A 15,318-nucleotide genomic window follows, 5' to 3' on the forward strand; every position below is an offset into this window, starting at 1 on the left:
AAAATGGTGAGATATATAAAAATACGGAACATAAGGAAAATGAAAAGGAAATCATAAAAATGGCTACATGGAACGTGCGAGGTATTAACGGTAAAGAAGAGGAAATAATTGAAGAGATGAAACTACAAAATATAGACTACTTGGGAGTAACTGACATAAAAAAGAAAGGTAGAGGAATAGTAGATCTAAATGATGATTACCGCTTATATTGGTCAGGAGTTGACTTAAAAGAATGGGGCGCGGGAGGTGTAGGCCTAATAGTAAAAACAGAAAAGACAAATAACATAATAGGTGAAAGATATATAAACGAAAGATTATTGGTAGTGGAAGTAAAACTAGATAATACAAATATAACAAGCATAATCGTAGCATATGGGCCAAATGATAATGCCAAAAAAGAGGAAAAAGATTAATTCTTTGAAATATTACAAGCAGAGATGGACAACGAAGGAGAAAACATTATATTAATGGGAGACCTAAATGGTAGGGTGGGAAGAGACAATAAAGGGATTGAACGATACTTAGGGCAACATGGAGAAGAAATGAAAAATGATAACGGAAACAGAATCATAGATCTATGTATAGCAAATGATATGGTTATAACGAATTCAAAATTTATGCACAAAGACATACACAAATATACTAGAGAAATCTCATCGAGAAAAGAAAAATCCATAATAGACTATTTCCTAATAAAAAGAAAAGACCTAAAGATAATAAAAGACGTAAAGGTAAAAAGAGAGGCTGAAATAAGCAGTGACCATTACTTGCTTATAATGGAACTAAGGGTGTACACACATAACACAACAGAAAAAAGAAAGAAGATAACTAAAGAAAAAATAAAAAGCTACAAATTAAGAGAAATAGATAGTAAAGAGGAATACCAGAAGAAGTTAACCAAACAGTTCGAGACTATAAAGGCAATTAACACAGGAATAGAAAATAAATGGAAGCAATTTAAGGAAATCATATTGAAAACAGCAAAAGAAGTATGCGGAACAACTAAAATCACAAACATATATTCGAAGAAAAGTAAATGGTGGACAGCGGAAATACAACGTAAAGTGAAAGAAAAGAAAAAAGTATGGAAAATGTATCTAAAAACCAAATCGGAGGACGATTTCGAAAAATATAAAATGGCCAGAAACGACATTAAACAAGAAATTAAAACGGCAAAAAAGAAGTCTTGGGAAGATTTTGGACACAAAATGAATGAAAACTATTTTAATAACCAAAAATTGTTCTATGGTACATTGAAACAGCTAAGACAAAAGAGAACACATAGATTAAGAAACATAAGAGATAAAGAAGGAAATATATTAACTACAGAAAGAGAAATAATGCAAAGATGGAAGCAGTACTTTGAAGAACTAACAGAATGGAAACAATATCAACATGAAAGAGAGGAAGACATGATCGAAAATATAGAGGAAATGCAGCAAATAACAAAAGAGGAAATTGCAGAAGCCATTGACAAATTAAAATTGGGAAAATCTCCAGGCCAAGATGAAATCACAGCTGAAATGTTAAAGTACATGAGTGAAAATTCAAAAGAAAAATTCCGAGAACTACTAAATGAAATAATCACAGCAAAGGAAATACTATCTGATTGGAAAACAGATATAATAGTACCACTGTTTAAGAAAGGAGACGCAAGAAATTGCGAAAATTATAGGGGTATTACATTGACAAGCGTTCCTGCCAAAATATTCAATAGAATAATTGAAAAAAGGCTAAGGGAAAAACTAGAAATAAAACTAGAAGAATCCCAGCATGGCTTCAGAAAAGGAAGGAGTACCCAAGATCTGATATTCATATTGAGACAAATAGGAGAAAAACTATTGATGAAAGGCAAAGAGATACACATATGCTTTATTGATCTGAAAAAAGCTTTTGATAGAATAAGAAGGGAAGATATATGGAAATGTTTAAAGAAAATGGAATAGAAAAGGATATGATAGAAATAATTAAAGCCTTATATAAAAATAATAAAATAAAAATAAGGACTCACAATCAAGAATCTGATGAATTCCAGGCAAAGATAGGACTAAAACAAGGCTGTGTACTAAGTCCATTACTTTTCTCAATGGTACTAGATGACGCAATAAAGCAATGCAAGGAGAAATCTAAAGACATGATATTGGAAAATGGAAAATGAACAATGTACAAATACAAGAATTACTATTTGCAGATGATATGGTATTGTTAGCTGACACGGAAGAGAAACTGCAACAAATAATAAACACTTATATAAAAGAACTAAGAAAAATGAACATGGAAATAAACACAGATAAAAGTAAAACAATGGTTATGGCAACTACAAAAAAAGTGATAAAAATTAAGGTAGAAGGACAAGTTTTGGAACAAGTAAAAAGCTACAACTACTTAGGTACAATTATTGAAGAAGATGGTAAAATAGACAAAGAAATAAACAATAAAATAGGAAAAGCAGGGACAATTTATAATACATTAAGAAATACGTTCTTTGGAAAGAAAGAGGTACCCAAATAAGTCAAAACACAAGTGTACCAAAAAGTGGTTCGACCATCAATCGTCTATGGGAGTGAGTCGTGGACGCTAACAAAGAACAACAAAAGAAAAATCAAAGCTACAGAGATGAGATTCTTGAGAAAAATAGAAGGGGTCACACGAAGAGACAAAATAAGAAACGACACAATAACTCAAGCTCTAAAGATAAAACCCATAGAGACAATTATAGGGGAACGACAGTTAGGATGGTTGGGCCACATCCACAGACTAAACGACACAAGAATAACGAAAAAAGTATATGAAGTCAGAGTACAAGGGAAAAATAAAGTATGTCGCCCAAGAATGAGATGGGAAGAACAAGTTAGACAAGAAGCAGAGAAGAGAGGACTGCAATGGAGTATGGTAAAACAATTGGCTCAAAATAGAACAGCATGGAAAAGAAGTATCAAAGAAGCACCACAAAATTAAAACATATGGACAGAAAAATGGGTCAAATAAGTAATTTATATTTATTAAAATTGTATTGTTAAAATAAAAGTTTTGTATAATTATTAAAATGTATTGAAATGTAGATATTGAACTAGTTGTAAACAGCCCAACACCGAAAGGTACGAATGGGCTTAACTGATTAAATAAATAAATAAATGTCAAATTTAAATTTTTTATTTTATTTGACTTCTTGATTTTTAAAACCAACAACATTTATATCTTCTACAATCGATACATATGCTGCATCGCGTTTTTGTTTCCAAAGATTTGAAATTTCATAAGCACTGTGTGTGACTTATCTATAGAATTGAACTAAACTTTATTGTCCTTTCTGAGTTCCATTTGTTAGCTATTTTTGATAATCACACATCACATTGATTAACACAAGTCGTCTCCTCTAATGAAGTGGTATTATGCACAGTTACACAGCGAGTGTTGTTTACACATACCGAATGGATTGGCGAGTATACGATTGAAGGGTGGGAGTTCGAAGACTCGGCCTAGTAAATAGAACAAGATCCGAGTGACTGTCTCGCCATATGACTGGGTCGAGTGCTCGGCCAAGTACTCGTTAATATGTTTATACCAAATGAGCACTCGGCCGAGAACACTGTCTCGCCACTGTACTCGTTACGTGTAATCAAGCCATTACAGCTTGACACTGCCTTGGCATGCTTAAAGTTAAATTATCAATTTTGTTTTGAGGCATGTCTAAGATCTTAAAACCTTGTCTAGTATGAATATTGCGCAGACAAGGAGCATATTATTTATTCCACACATACAAGTATAAATGCATTGTTCTAACTAAATAGAATGGATTATTTCATTCATAGGAGATTCTGACCAATAGAAAGCTACAGAAATCTAAATTAAATCGATAAGTTTTGATAATTTCCCGTCGTCAAGTATATTACGTCAGATGCCCTTCGTTGCTACGAAAAAATACATTCATGACATTAATGACAATTAATGTTTTAAAAATTATAAAAGTGATGACTTTCAACCGTCAAATTAATATTTATAACAACTGTTTGTTTAATTGTACTAATTTGTACTTACATAAATAAATTACAATAAAATTTTGGTTTTGAACAGTTTTATTCATGAAATAATCGCAACAAATTGCACTCGATCTCTAAAATTAATATAGAATTTTAGAGCTCTTGTGCACTTACTACTGAATATTTTACTTCTATTCATTCTTTTAGAATTGTTTCGCAGAGTATTCAGTAAATAAATGAACAGTTTAATATTTATTGCTTCCAGACGTTGTTCTGTAATAGAAGCGTTTGTTTAAACACAAAGAACAATGTTTTATTGTTTGTTATTCTGTACAAAAGTGCTAGTGATATTATTTAAGGCTGTGGGTGATAAAAACGAAATATGAAACGAAATGAAAAGTATGCGATAAAAGTAATATAGGCCTAATTCTTTAATTCTAAATTATGGTATATTTTTTATACTCGTGAATCTTTTGTTTTCATTTATTTTCAATTTAATTTATAGTATGATATAATTGATCCAAAAGATGGCATAACCCAGAAATTCAAAGTGAAAGTTATCCTCCAACACCAAATTGTTCTACATGGTCCACATAATGTTCAGAAAAAAGTCACACCATTTTGAGCGTCGGGTTTGGGGGGTAGAGGGGGAAGAAATCGGTAAATTGGTAGTTTTTTACGTTTTTCGTCAATATTTCTAAAACTATGCGGTTTAGCATGAACAACCTTCTATACAAAAATGTTCTACATTAAATTTGAAATAAAAAAGGCCCGATGCATAATCCTTCTAAAATGAACGGTTCCAAAGTTACGGAGGTAGTATATTATAATTGGTCCAAAAAAGGCCTAACCCAGACATCCAAAGTAAAAGTTTTCCTCTTACACCAAATTGTTATATATGAATATGGTCCACATATTGTTCAGTAAAAAGTTACACCATTTTGAGCGTCCGGTTTGGAGGGGAGATGGGGGAGAAGTCGGTAAATTAGTAGATTTTTTAGGTTTTTCGTCAATATTTCTAAAACTATGCTTTAGCGTAAATAATGTTCTACAAAAAAATGTTCTACATACAATTTAAAACAAAAAGATTTCCGTAAAATCAACGGTTCCAGAGTTACGGAGGGTAAAAAGTGGGGGGTTTTCGATACTTTTAATATTTTTTGGGCAATTGATGATTTTGGGTGGTGAGGTTGACGTTTCTTCAAGGACTTATAACTAACATACAATCGGCCACTGAAATAGCAAATCCTGTTAAAGAAAATTTCTTTCATTAGTAATAATATTATAAATTGCTCAAAAAATATAAAAAGTTTTGAAAACCTCCACTTTTCACCCTCCGTAACTCTGGAACCGTTGATTTTATAACAATTATGTATAGGACCTTTTTTGTTTTACATTTTGTGTAGAACATTTTTGTTTAGAACATTGTTTACGCTAAAGCTTAGTTTTAGAAATATTGACGAAAAACGTAAAAAAAAACTACTAATTTACCGACTTTTCCCCCATCTACCCCCCAAACCGGACGCTCAAAATGGTGTAACTTTTTACTGAACAATATGTGGACCATATAGAACAATTTGGTGTTGGAGGAAAACTTTTACTTTGGATGTTTGGGTTAGGCCTTTTTTCGGACCAATTATAATATACTACCTCCGTAACTTTGGAACCGTTCATTTTAGAAGGATTATGCATAGGGCGTTTTTTATTTCAAATTTAATGTAGAACATTTTTGTATAGAAGGTTGTTTATGATAAACCTCATAGTTTTAGAAATATTGACGAAAAACGTAAAAAATACGAATTTACCGATTTCTTCCCCCTCCCAAACCCGACGCTCAAAATGGTGTGACTTTTTTCTGAACATTATGTGGACCATATAGAACAATTTGGTGTTGGAAGATAACTTTCACTTTGGATGTCTGGGTTTGGGTCTAGTTATACCATATTATTATATTAGCATATGATATACAGTGTAGAGTAGAGTAAATTTTTATTTGCATAAATTTTTAACATAATTGAGCAAATAACGTCACATTACTAACAATCACATATTAAAAAATGTTACTAATAATCACATATTAAAAAGATATATTAACAATACACTAAAATATACAAACAATACAAATTACATATATGCTGATCAAGGCTGATAGGCCAGGTACTCCACCACAGTATACGGCTCAATGTTAACCAGGTGTTGAAAAACCGTTTTTTTTTTTAAAGCTTTATAGCTTGTTTCCCGTTGAATGTCAGATGGTAGACTATTGTAAAATTTAACGCACGCATACAAAGGACTTCTCTCTGTTAGGGACAATCTGTGAAGTGGAATATTCAAATTAAGGCTTCTTGTGTTATATTCATGATTTGGTTGTAGGTGATAAAATAAAGTAAAATTTTTAAAGAGAAACATAATACATTCATATATATAGATAGCTGAGAAAGTGAGTATATTGAGTGATTTGAATCGGCCTCTACAGGATTCTCTCGCCTTTAGTTCTAGGATCACCCTGACTGCCTTTTTTTGGACTATGAAGACAGTTGAGCTATCCACCGAAGCACCCCAGAAGACTATTCCATATCGCATAAGAGAATAAAAGTTTGCATAATATACCGATAGTAAGATTCCCTGGTCTAGATAGTTTTTCAAAACTCTTAATGAGTAGCAGGCTCTATTTAGTTTTTTTGTCGCATTTTTTATTTGTTCTCCCCAATTCAAGTTCTGGTCAATATGAAGACCAAGAAACTTAACTGATCTAGAAGGTTCTGTGTTTTGGGATAAAAGATTGACTGTATCTGGGAACTCTTCTCGTGATTGGCTGGTTCTAAAGTAAACAAATACTGTCTTATCAGTATTGAGCACCAGCCTATTTCCACAGAACCACTGTTCAGCCTTGTCCAGAGTTTGTTCTGCCACTGTGAGGAGTGTTTCTAATGTTTCTTCCCAAAATAGCATGTTTGAGTCATCAGCAAAGTTTACCAGGTTTGAGGAACCACTAATCACTGCATTTGGCAGGTCATTTATATAGACCAAAAAGAGAAAAGGCCCTAAAACGCTCCCCTGTGGTATACCTAATTTTAAGTTTATCGGTTCAGAGTAAACCTTACATCCCTGTTTCTCCAAGCATAATTTTTGTGATCTATCTGGAAGAAATGATTTTATCCATTTCAATGCTGGTCCCTGTATTCCATAACAATATAATTTTTGCAATAGGAGAGCATGATCTAGGCCAGAGGTTCCCAAACTATTTTTTCTCGTAGACCCCTTTAAAAATTTACTGGTTTCGGTGGACCCCCTGTGGCTACATTTTTACCATATTCCCAAAACTCGTCCCAAATGTGAAGATATAACGATGGAAATTGGCGTAACGGGTGAGCTCCAGCCCTAAAATCATCATCATTCATCATCACCCAGCTCTTTGCGTCCACTGCTGGACATAGGCCTCCCTCATTTTTGTCCATTTGCTCTATTTTGAGCACTTTGCATCCAATTTCTTGACATTTTCTTGAGATCGTCAGTCCAATGAGTAGGTGGTCTTCCTCTACTTTTTTTTTCCAATCTCGGCCTCCACTCAAGTAATCTCTTCGTCCACCTCGCATCACTGATTCGGGCGACGTGTTCGACCCAGTTCCATTTCAGGGTGGTAATTCGAAAAATTACATCGCTAACTCCTGTTCTCCGTCTTCGAAAATAGTGCTAAATTCGGAGTGATAAAAATAAAGAAAAAATAGTAGGTATATTTTCTTACGATCTATTTATTAAAATGATAATGATAACAGACTTAAAAGAATTAAAATAAAACACTAATAACGTTACGTAACTTTAAATATGCAAAGCAACAATAAAAAAAATCCCAATAATTTTAATGGGAGGGATGTACTTGATGGATTGATAGCAAATTATCAATATTTGGCTTTAGTTTTGTTAGGATTCCTTTTGTTGGTGTTCCTTTTTTTGTCAATAGGTTTGTAACTACACTAAACCTTTTTTCGACAAGGTATGACGAGGGAAACGCTATGAAAAGTTTTCTCGCAATTTCCCAAAGCCCAGGATATTTTTCAGGTATTTCTGCCTGCAGCCAAAATGTTTGATAGCCTTTTTTAAATTGCACCTTCAGCTCTTCATTGGTGCTGAGCTCTAGTAGTTCCTCCTGTAATACCACATCCGCCACTTCCATTTCATCAAATGGATTTATGACCCGTGGTGGTATTTCCATCATCAAAATATCTTCAAATCTGTTTTTGAAGTCATCATGCAGCGCATTTAAATGTTGAACGTATGTCTGAATATCTTCATCAAGACATGCTGTACGTAACAAGCACAGGACTTACACATTGTAAGCACAGGATTGTGGAATCACAATCAGTAGAATTGCATATGCAAGCAATTTGCAGCAAAATAGAATTCTACTCATCGTGGCAGTGGCGGAGTGATTTGGAATTTATTTAAACAAACTTGAATTTTTTATCGTAAAGTATCAATGGAACAAATAATGTTTTAATAGAAGGGACTCAAAAATGTGATTATTAGGCATTAAAATAAGTTTTTTGATTTAAGATGTTTTTGATCAAATTTTAGTGTAGAAAACATTAAAATACTGTTTTTACATTTACCCCCATTCCCAAAATACATGTTCTTCTATTTGGCTAATAATTTGCCCACAGATAGCCAAAACACAGGACTTCAAGTGGTTAAAAGAATTTGTGTAGTTTTACAATATAAGAAAAGTTACATGCAATAATATCTGAGTCAAAATTATATAGTCCAGTCGGGTTAGCACTTGATCTTGCATGTCGAGCTACCCCAGCAAGATTCTATTCTGTTTGGACTGAAATTGTTAAAAATATGGTTTCAATAATTTCTTTTATTATAAATTTTTTGTGCCGTCGATATTTTCCGAGTCATGGGGCGAAAATAGTGACAGTTAGAGCAGAATTATTGAATTATCTCGTTTATTATTAGTTTTTGAACAAAAATATACTTATACAAAAGTGGAAAGAATTAAATTTTATACAATTTTGATTTTTTTCATTTTTTGCTAAAATCAATATTTCAGGTAGTACGTATGCAGTAAAGGCGCGATCATAAGACCTGATTGGTTTGAGAGCAGCGGTTTTTGTTCAATATCTCCTCCATTTTCAACTTTTCGACAAAAATGGTAGAAATTGAAATTGTTCCAAATAAATCGTCTTTACAATAATTACTACAATTTTTTAACCATTATTTTCATAGGGCCGATATTTTCCGAGTTAATTGTACCTAATTACAGTAGCCGCCTATATTTTTGACACTTTAATTATTCCACGTATTTCTGTTGTGCTGTAAAACTATACAAATTCTTTTAACATTTAAAGTCCTGTGTTTTGGTTATCTGTGGGCAAATTTTCAGTCAAATCGAAAGACACGTATTTTGGGAATGGAGGAGAATGTAAAAAACGGTATTTTAAAGTTTTCTACACTTAAATTCCATCAAAACCTTGTTCTATAATCTAAAAATAAACTTTTTAATCAAAATAACTTGTTATAATATATTTTAATGCTATTTTAAGCCCCTACTATTAAAACATTATTTTTTCCCATTGATATTTTACGATGAAAAAATGCAAATTTTGTTTAAATAAATACCAAATCACTATAAAGTGTTCGTGGACCCCCAATTACAACTTGTGCACCCCCATTTTTATTTCACGCCAACGTAGACCCCGTTGAGTCCCTCGTGGACCCCTGGGGGTCCACCTGGACCACTTTGGGAACCACTGATCTAGGCTATCAAAAGCCTTAGATAGGTCTAAAAAAGCACCTAGTGTTTTCATTTTTGACTCTAGTTTTTCTAAAATTTTTGATATAAAATCATAGGTAGCTGTCTCAACTGACCTCCCTGCAAGAAAACCGTGCTGCGAATTACTAAATAAGTTGTTTGTAGTAAAAAAGTTTTGTAGTCTGTAATATATTGCTTTTTCGAGTATTTCTGAGAATGATGGAAGAAGGCTTATTGGTCTATAGTTCTCCATCTTAGTAGCATCACCTTTTTTATGTAGTGGCTTGACAATTGCTAGTTTTAGACTTTGAGGAAATTTACCTTGCCTGAAAGAAGTGTTGACTATAAAAGATAGAGGAAGACAAATCTCTGATGAAACAAATTTAATTAAACTGGTTGATATTTCATCATAACCAGAGCTATGCTTGTTTTTTAAGTTATTTATTATATGGCTTATTTCTTTTTCTGAAACAGGAGTTAAAAACATGCAATGATTATTTTGTTCGATATTAATTTGAAAATTTTTTACAGGCTTTATTTTCTTTACACCTTCAGCCGCAGCATTTGCCATAAATTGATTTATTTCATCAGAAAGCACCTGAGGATCACCCGCTCTAAACAAAAATTACCTTGATTTTTTTAATTGCCCTTAATCTCTTTTACCAACTGCCAAGCCATTTTAGTTTTATTTTCACTATTTTCAATTCGTTCCTTATAACAATTTTTTCGATATTGAGTGAGTAAAGCATTATACTTACGTTTTTCTGCCCTGTAAATATCTTTATATTCATCATTATTACTAGATAGTGTAAACAAAACATCAAGCCTAGATTTACAGTTTTTTATATCATCATTTTGCAAGCACTGTTGAGATTTTTTTTTATTTGTTGTATTTATCTCTTTAAGTGGAAAAGAGTTTACAAAAATTTTTTGAACTATATTCATGAAAGTATCCCACTGATCATCTACTTCTAATGTCTCGATAACAGATACCCAGTCAACATTACTCAACATAAGTTTAAAATAATCTTTATTCTCATTGTTAAATATTCGTTTTTTTGTTATATTTAAGTCAATATTATTTAATTCAAATTTTACCTTTTGAGCAGTATGATCAGATGTGTGGGGATTGAATATAACAGAATTAAATATGTCTAGATTTGTAAAAATATTGTCTATACACCTCATATACATATATTGTCAGTGGAACCTCGATTATCCGTCAGGGCACCGGACCAAGGGTATGACGGATAATCGAAAAGACGGTTAACAGAACATTAAAAAAAATAAAAATTAATAAAACAATATAAGAGCGATTTTTGTTAGTACATTCGAATCAGTTTCATTTAAAATATTCCGAAGTCTTTGTTTGTTTTATTGTTACTTCACATTTTGCAACTGAATTTCTTAATCGACATAAAATCATCACATCTAATAATTATTGTGCCGTGCGTTTTTATTTTCGGCTTGCGATTCTAAAAATAGAACTCTAAAAGCATGGTATCATTTATCATTACCAATTTAAATTGAAATTTAATCCAGAGCCCTGAATAAGAACACAACTTATTTACATAAAAAATGCGGTGGTGGCATTACTGCACGTGTACATTTCAACGAATTTCGTTTGGCTTATCGCAATGCTCAAACAAAATGAATTGATGACTAAATTTTTACTTATGTTTATGTAGTCAATATAACAACTTATGTATGGACCCTGACAGTTAAGAGAGGTGACGGTTAATAGAGAGACGGATAATCGAGGTTCCACTGTAATGTAATTAATATTATAATTATTAATATATTAATGTATAGCTAGTATTGAAGTTTTACGTTTTTATATGATTACCTATCTGATACTTTTAATAATGATGCCTTCTGATAGAACCTAGTCAAAAATTATATTTATAGAGACAATAGCGACAAATTTAAATAAATATATCAAACGACGTCGGATGTGCACTCATGACCCCCTCTCCCATGTCGTATACCGTTGTAATAAACAAAGTCCCCCCTCCCCCTTTTCAACGACGTAGTTTATGGATGTTCCCTATAGAGTTTGATGTTGAATAAACGAAATGCTTCTAAATATATTTAAAAGGGATTTTAATGTTACAAAAAACAGTATTCTAATGGTGCTTTATACTTTGTACTTTATTCTTTATACAATATTATTTTAAGAAGCCCTGTTTGAAATAATTTCATAAGTGCTTACGAAACTATGACTTTTATCTTGAATGAATATACAAATACCTTTTACCTTAAACCGCCAATGGCAAATCCATTCGTATCCCTTTTAATGAGATCCTGGGCACTAATAACTCTCAAATCTTCATATAACGTTCCCTGCACAATTGGAAAAATATTCTGAATTTCTGGATTTTGGTGAGCATTTAAGCACCTATCTAGCCACCTGGTTGTTCTGAAAATAAATAAGTTTAACGAGATCTTAAAAAAATGGTGATACATATTTTAATAGGCACACTTCTCACTTCACCTTGTATTGGATTGATCTATATTTAAAATGAAGATACATAATTACCTATATACTGATTCCTCTATTCTACTTTTGTCAGGTGATGTAGTTTTAATAACATCGTCTAGCTGCATTATAATATCGGCCCCAATAGCATTTTGAATCTCTATGGAATGTTCTGGAGTTAACATAACTTCTCCTTTCTCTTTATTTAGTGATTGAAATTTCACACCATCTTCAGTAATTTCTGCTAATTTTAGTAAAGATACCATTTGAAACCCGCCAGAGTCAGTCAGTAGAGGTCTATTCCAATTCATGAATTTGTGAAGCCCGCCAGCTTTTCTTAAAATCTCAGGACCCTAGAATATGTTAGAGTTTGATGTTTCATGTACATACTTTCTAAACAAATACATTTAAGAATTTAAGTGCTTAATAGTTGTTCCGAAGGTGCAAAAATCACAAAAAAAACCCAAAAATCGACCTCAAGCACCAAAAATATCAAATGTTGATATTTATTTTGCATATTCGGTATTACTTATGTGTTTTCAATACCCATATAATGAACAGTAAAAGAACTTTTAATTAATAATTCTATTACGGAAGCAAAAAATATGTTTTTATTAACACCTTGGCTGTGTTACGAGACAAATAGACCTTGTATTAGATTAACACTTGGCTGTGTCGACTTTGTCATAACGCACAGTGACAAATGGGGTACTCAACATAAGTTTATAAATATGTATATATCTAAACGCAGCCAAGGTGTTAACCGATAGCGATAGATAATAAAGTAACAAATATTAAAAAAACAAAAATAGTGCCTTCCCAAATGACGGGACCTCTATCAGTATACAAATACAGTAAAACCTCCGTTAACAGAAACATCGTTTAACCGAAATGGCTGACAAATTCAATAATTTCCTCAATAAAAAGTAAATTCAAAAACTGCAATAAAATTAAGGAAAATGAACATGTTTAGAGTGTTTTTTTAAAGAAATCTTTTTTTGTGTTTTCCTTTGACAACGATATTTTACAGCCTGGAATTTTACAGCCCTATTTTACATGAGTAGGAAATCAAATCTTAGCCTGGAGAACAAAATTATGATTTATAAATGTATTTTAAAACCGGTGTGGCTATATGCAGCACAAATATGGGGAACAGCAAGTAATACCAACATTTAAAAACTTCAATGGTTCCAATCAAAAGTGTTGCGCCAGATCTGCAATGCCCCTTGGTATGTTATGAACCACAGATTGCACCATGACCTACAGCTACCAACAGTTAGCGAAGCAATATCTGCTGTAAATTCTAGATACAAGGCCAGACTATCCTGCCATCCAAATCCACTCGCCACGGACCTGCTCAACATTTCTCATGAAAGATGATTAAAAAGACCTGACCCTTTGGACCTCTAGTACATCATACATCAGAGCAACAACAGAGTGCAGTGTCATAGTGCAGTGAAATAATCATGTTTTAGTTTTAGTTATTTTTTAAACTTCTTTTGTATTTTTATTCATGTTCCTTAGACTTTTAATAATCATATTTTTATTGTCTGAACTGTCCAATATACTAAATTTTATCTATGTATTATGTTCCAAGTAATTGTTATGTCTTATTTTAAAATTATAATGTTATATGTCTTACTGGATGCTCGCCACTGGGCGGCTTCCATCTGTGTTATTTTTCAATAATTATATGTATTGCTTATTGTTTGTGATCAGACAGATTGCAATAAACGTTGGATGTTTAAAAAAAAATAAAAAGTAAATTCAAAAACTGCAATAAAATTAAGGAAAATGAACATGTTTAGAGTGTTTTTTTAAAGAAATCTTTTTTTTTTTGTGTTTTCCTTTGACGATATTTTACAGCTATATCCCCCCAATACTAAGTAATTAGATACAAGAAGAATTCAAAAAACAATGTTATTTTTAACCAAAATTCTTGTTATCTGGAACGGCCTCCCCCCCCCCCAATTATTTCGGTTAAAGGAGGTTTTACTGTAGCATGATATTTATTGTGATATATATCATGATATTATATCCCCACTATATATCTCTGGAACCCTGTTAAAAATACTAACACAATTCGTAAGGCACAAAAAATACTAACAAAATGACATGAGTTACAACCTCCAGCACAGAACAGAGGGGGGACTTAAGGCCTGCACAAGCACTTCAGATTCTAATATAAGTTACTAAAGATAGCAGCAAGAGCGCCTCACGCTGGCCTGCGTTGTTCAGGTAGGATTTTGTGTGTGAGTCCTTGTACCCAGGACTCTCACATGACAAGCACTGTACATAAAGATCGGACGTCTGCGCTGGATGGGCCATGTTGAACGGATGTTGGAGACTGAAACACCAAAACATATAAAGAGGCATACACCAGCAGGGAGAAAGTCAAAGGGAAGACCCAAATTTAGATATATGGAACAAGATCTGAAAACACTTGAGATTACCAATTGGAAGAACAAAGCAAGGAACAGAACCGAATGGCGAAAAATTCTAGAACAAGCCAGGACCCAAAAAGGGTTGTCAAGCTACTGATGATGATGACCAATAAATTATCGTAGCTGAATGTTATTCTTAGGAGGTGTGCAAGTCCCTCAGACTGGATTAAATATAATTGCTTGTGAACTGAATGACTATAGAGAAGAGATACATACTGGTTTCGTTCCTAAATGATATGTATTAGCCAACATTATTTGTAACCCCATCTTTTCGAGTTGTTCTGGAAGCATGCCTTTCAAAGTTCCCTAAAAATAAGTAAACTATTAGAATATATTCATAAATACTATTAACATACAGAGAATGTTAGAAAATTTCTTTACTTGAGTTCCAACTGGCATAAAAACAGGAGTATCTACTGGACCATGAGGTAAAATCATTTTGCCCACGCGAGCTTTGCTTGTTTTACAAGATGATATAACATCAAATGTTAAAGGCTTTTTAATTAAAGACATTTAAGAAAACTTATTTAATACCGGAGAGAAAAAGTATGGTTATGTTAAGCAGAAATTGATTACATGTCAAACGTTAATAAACAACACGTGGTGTAGAAACGACAGTGTTGCCACATATGCTTAGAGATTAGAGATGGAAGAGGAGTG

At 32.7% G+C, this 15,318-nt stretch overlaps 1 protein-coding gene across 2 annotated transcripts in view; it reads right to left on the reverse strand.

Annotated features, from left to right (window-relative positions):
* Positions 1-15,256, reverse strand: part of LOC114326245 (queuine tRNA-ribosyltransferase catalytic subunit) — a 28,067-nt gene extending 12,811 nt beyond the window's left edge. Inside the window, exons 1-4 of one of the 2 annotated variants that reach the window (XR_007699297.1) lie at positions 15,040-15,241; positions 14,875-14,964; positions 12,275-12,567; positions 11,993-12,154 (exon numbers count right to left, since the gene is read on the reverse strand). Coding sequence is in view for 1 of the 2 variants with exons in the window: in XM_028274555.2 (XP_028130356.1) it covers positions 11,993-12,154; positions 12,275-12,567; positions 14,875-14,964; positions 15,040-15,171 (677 nt within the window). In the remaining variant the exon portion in view is untranslated. Of the gene's footprint in view, positions 1-11,992; positions 12,155-12,274; positions 12,568-14,874; positions 14,965-15,039 lie in introns of both variants that reach the window. The other variant, XM_028274555.2, reaches the window with a different exon arrangement.
* Between the last annotated feature and the right edge of the window lie 62 nt (positions 15,257-15,318).

This window comes from Diabrotica virgifera, chromosome 7, assembly GCF_917563875.1.
Source record: "Diabrotica virgifera virgifera chromosome 7, PGI_DIABVI_V3a".
NCBI classification, from domain to species: Eukaryota; Metazoa; Arthropoda; class Insecta; order Coleoptera; family Chrysomelidae; genus Diabrotica; species Diabrotica virgifera.